Below are 3,673 nucleotides of genomic sequence, written 5' to 3'. Positions count from 1 at the left end.
GGGCCAGGACTACAAGGTCACCCCAAGTAACAAGTTTGACCACTCTGTTGTGTGTGTGTGTGTGTGTGTGTGTCAGACTGAGAACAATAACCAAAGCCAATCCATTTAAACTGAGGGTAAAACTCAATGATGTTAATGCTATGCTGCAGCTTAGAAAACAAACCCAACCAAGACAATACAGTGTGCACTATTTTTAGGAATCAATCAAATTAAGTGAATGTACAGTATAATTTGGGTGAACTATCCCTTTAAGTATTACAACCTATTGCTAGATTTGTCTTGTAAGTTCAAATTGCATAGAGGATTTTTTTTTCATTGGGTGTGACATTTTAATTCACTGATGGAACAGGAAGATGTTGTTGAGCAATATACTCTGTTTCCATTATGGGAAGTTGTGTTGTGAAATCCAGTACGTTCAAAACATTGTATTTTCTATTTTGTGTGATACAAGGAAGAATGACAGTGTCAAAATGTTCTTGGAGCTATTGGGTGCAGTAACAAAGCCTCATTGAGAAATACATAAAGCACACATACACAATTTGCTCTCTCTCCTGAAACTGGCATCCTTCCCAAACCTCCGCCCTGCATTGTCATGGGTATACAGTAGGCCATGCCCATGTCAAAGATGTTCTTATGAGTGAGGTGGCAGGGTGGGGGGTTATATAGAACCTGAAAGGGTTATTCGGCTGTCCCCATAGGAGAACCTTTTGAAGAACCCTTTTTGGTTCCATGTACCCTAAAACCCAGAGGGTTTTAGATACACCCCCAAAGGGTTCTACCTGAAACCAAAAAGGGTACTCCTATGGGGACAGTTGAAGAACCCTTTTGGAACCTTTTTTTTCTTCTAAGAGTGTATTATTACGGCAACTCGAGGGCCAAGTTTGATAGTATTTTCAGTAATTTCCACATTCATGTGTAGAAATGGCAACTTGGTATTATCGACCAGTTCCACTGAGACTAGTTTTTAGTTGAAACTAAAACAGAACTTGCTTATCTAGTCCTACTGATCATTATTATTATTATTATTATTATTATTATTATTATTTCCACATCCAAAATCACTCTTCTTTTTGGGTCGTCTCATAGGCTAAATATTAAAGTATGCCACTTGATATTTGAGGCTGGCAGGTTATACACGTTTTAAAAAAAACTGTTTGCAGGACTGTGGTGGTGTGTTTGGGCAGGAGGTTAGTTGCTGATTAATCTTGGTTTGTGAGGCCTTGAACCCCTCTGTGGGTCAGTGGACCCAACAGACTATTGACAGAGGTGTGTGCTTAAGATAATGGTGCCATTGGATAAAAAGACTCAGTTAGTATGTCTTCTTTCACCAATACACTGCTGAATTGTTTAACTGAATCACGCTGTAATAATACTGGTATTTACATTTAGGTTCTCAATATCATGACTTATCATTTTGAATAACTATCATTCTAAAATAAGAGATATAAGCTACCTTGTGTTTGAGTTTATGTACACCTATATTTTTATTCCTTGAGTTATTTACACCTTGAATTCTTACACATGTATGTGAGAGAAAAGATACATAAATGTTATATTTAATTCTGTGTATGTATGTGTGTGAAAGAGAGTGGAATACACCAGTCAAATGATCTACTACCTTTTTGAAATGTCACAAATAAACAACATACAAATGAATAATATCAAAGTATAAATCTGTTTAATTCAATAAAATATCAAGTACCATTAAAACATGTGTACATTTTCATCATATTAAGAGATTACTTAATTCATTGACAATACTGTTACAAAGAGTTGCATCATACCTCTGCAGTGGGCTACAACACTTCCCTTGATAACCACTGCTCCAGATAAAGAAAGGTATTTTTAAATAACAGAATATTTATCAATATTCTATATAAAATACAAAGCCCTTACAGAAATACTGCATACACAAAATGAATAAAGACAGAATGAAGGTGACAAGTCAAGAATCATGAATGGTTGCACATTCCATGCACCTTCTGTGCTTAATCACGACGTGTCTTGTAAACTGTTGGGGGCTTTTTCCACATATAGATTCTGTACACAAACGTAACATATTGGAATCACTTTTTCAGAATTATGGCACAGCGATAAATGGGTTTTTAAGTCCGTGCCTGATAAAGTACCGGTTTCCAGCGGTGTGTGGGCACTCCGGTGTGGCTAACACTAACCGGTGGCAGAAAGCAAGTTACGCAGGGTGGCAAGTTCTCTTGACAGCTGCTCCACGCGTTTTTGTAAACGATCATTCTCTGCGGCCAGTTCCAGCACTTTGTGTTGCGTCTCCGTATTGCGCATTTTGGCTTTATCCCTGCTCTTTCTAACAGCAAGGTTGTTCCTCTCCCGCCTCTGCTTATATTCCTCACTGTTCTTTTCCAGTCGCTTCTTCCCCTTGACACCAGACGACATTTTCCCGCCCCGCGAAGGCGACGTGCATTTACCTGACAGTGCAGGTGTACCGGGTGGACTGGAGGAAGACGAGGATGCAGTGGAAATGTTACCAAGGCTGCCACTTGGAGTCGACTGGTAATGAAGATACCTCATGTCGTAGCCAGTTGAACCGTTGTCCATTCTTGGGTCCTCTTGAGACTCGTCTCTTTCACCGGATTTAAAGTGGTTCCCAATAAACTCCGGGCTGAACACGGTGTCCACACGGGTCTCCTGCAGTTCAGGATAGCCCAGGACGTATGGCTCTCTATTGTCGTGCACACTTGTCTCCCGCTCGTTGAGAGATATGTAGTTTCTGTAGTTTTGTTGTAATGATGAACGTCTCTTTATCCTGCTTTCCTCGGCAAGGAAATCTGCGAATATGTCTACCCCTCTCTGATGAGTTTCGTTTTGTGTTGCCAGTTGTTGACAGTGCGCAGCAGGAGGATCCAAGTAGACACTGAAATCTATCGCTTTCTCGTTCTCGGCTATGCCAAGCTCCGTCATCGAGCCGTCAATGGGCTGCTTGCAAGTGCTGTTATCGCTAATGGGCCTGATAATGCAGTTTGTACTCTGGAAAGCAAAGCAATCCCTGTCGTAGAAACCGGCCACTTCCATGGATCTTAACACCCGCTGGATTGCGGGAACATCGAAACCAGGGGCAGACGCCCGGGAAATTGGCTACGCGAGTAGGCCGAAATTCTGTCTGAAAACACTAACGTATATTGTCACACGACTCAATGTCACTGTGACAATATTGAGTTATTGAAGAAAACAAGAAACTTGAAGAATTAGCTATTACTCAGCAGAAAGTTGTTGTCAATGTCACCAGAATGACGAGTAAAGTTGATGTCTATTGCAGCAGTGAGAGTCTAGGAAAGTTTTATATAGACTGTGAAAGAATGGGCGGAGCTGGTGTGATATGTTCCCCTCCTCTAACTAACCTCTTCCGTCTTGATTTCATGCTCTGAATTGTAATTAGGATCCTCCCCTTTCCCCCCCAATTTTCGCCTAAAATGACATATCCAAATCTAACTGCCTGTAGCTCAGGACCCAAATCTAACTGCCTGTAGCTCAGGACCTGAAGCAAGGATATGCATATTCTTGATACCATTTGAAAGGAAACACTTTGTAGTTTGTGAAAATGTGAAATTAATGTAGGAGAATATAACACATTAGATCTGGTAAAAGATAATACAAAGAAAAAAACATGCTTTTTTGGTGTACCATCATCTTTGAAATGCAA

At 40.5% G+C, this 3,673-nt stretch overlaps 1 protein-coding gene across 1 annotated transcript; it reads right to left on the bottom strand.

The window, feature by feature from the left end:
- Nucleotides 1-1,656: 1,656 nt before the first annotated feature.
- Nucleotides 1,657-3,274, bottom strand: cebpb (CCAAT enhancer binding protein beta). The gene is given in 1 exon segment (NM_001124447.1): nucleotides 1,657-3,274. A coding segment is annotated over 1 exon segment (876 nt). The 5' UTR covers nucleotides 3,046-3,274; the 3' UTR covers nucleotides 1,657-2,169.
- Nucleotides 3,275-3,673: the final 399 nt, after the last annotated feature.

The sequence above is a fragment of the Oncorhynchus mykiss genome, chromosome 16, assembly GCF_057628025.1.
Source record: "Oncorhynchus mykiss isolate SJ-2025 chromosome 16, ASM5762802v1, whole genome shotgun sequence".
Lineage (NCBI taxonomy): Eukaryota > Metazoa > Chordata > Actinopteri > Salmoniformes > Salmonidae > Oncorhynchus > Oncorhynchus mykiss.
This window is presented reverse-complemented; position numbering and strand designations above follow the sequence as displayed.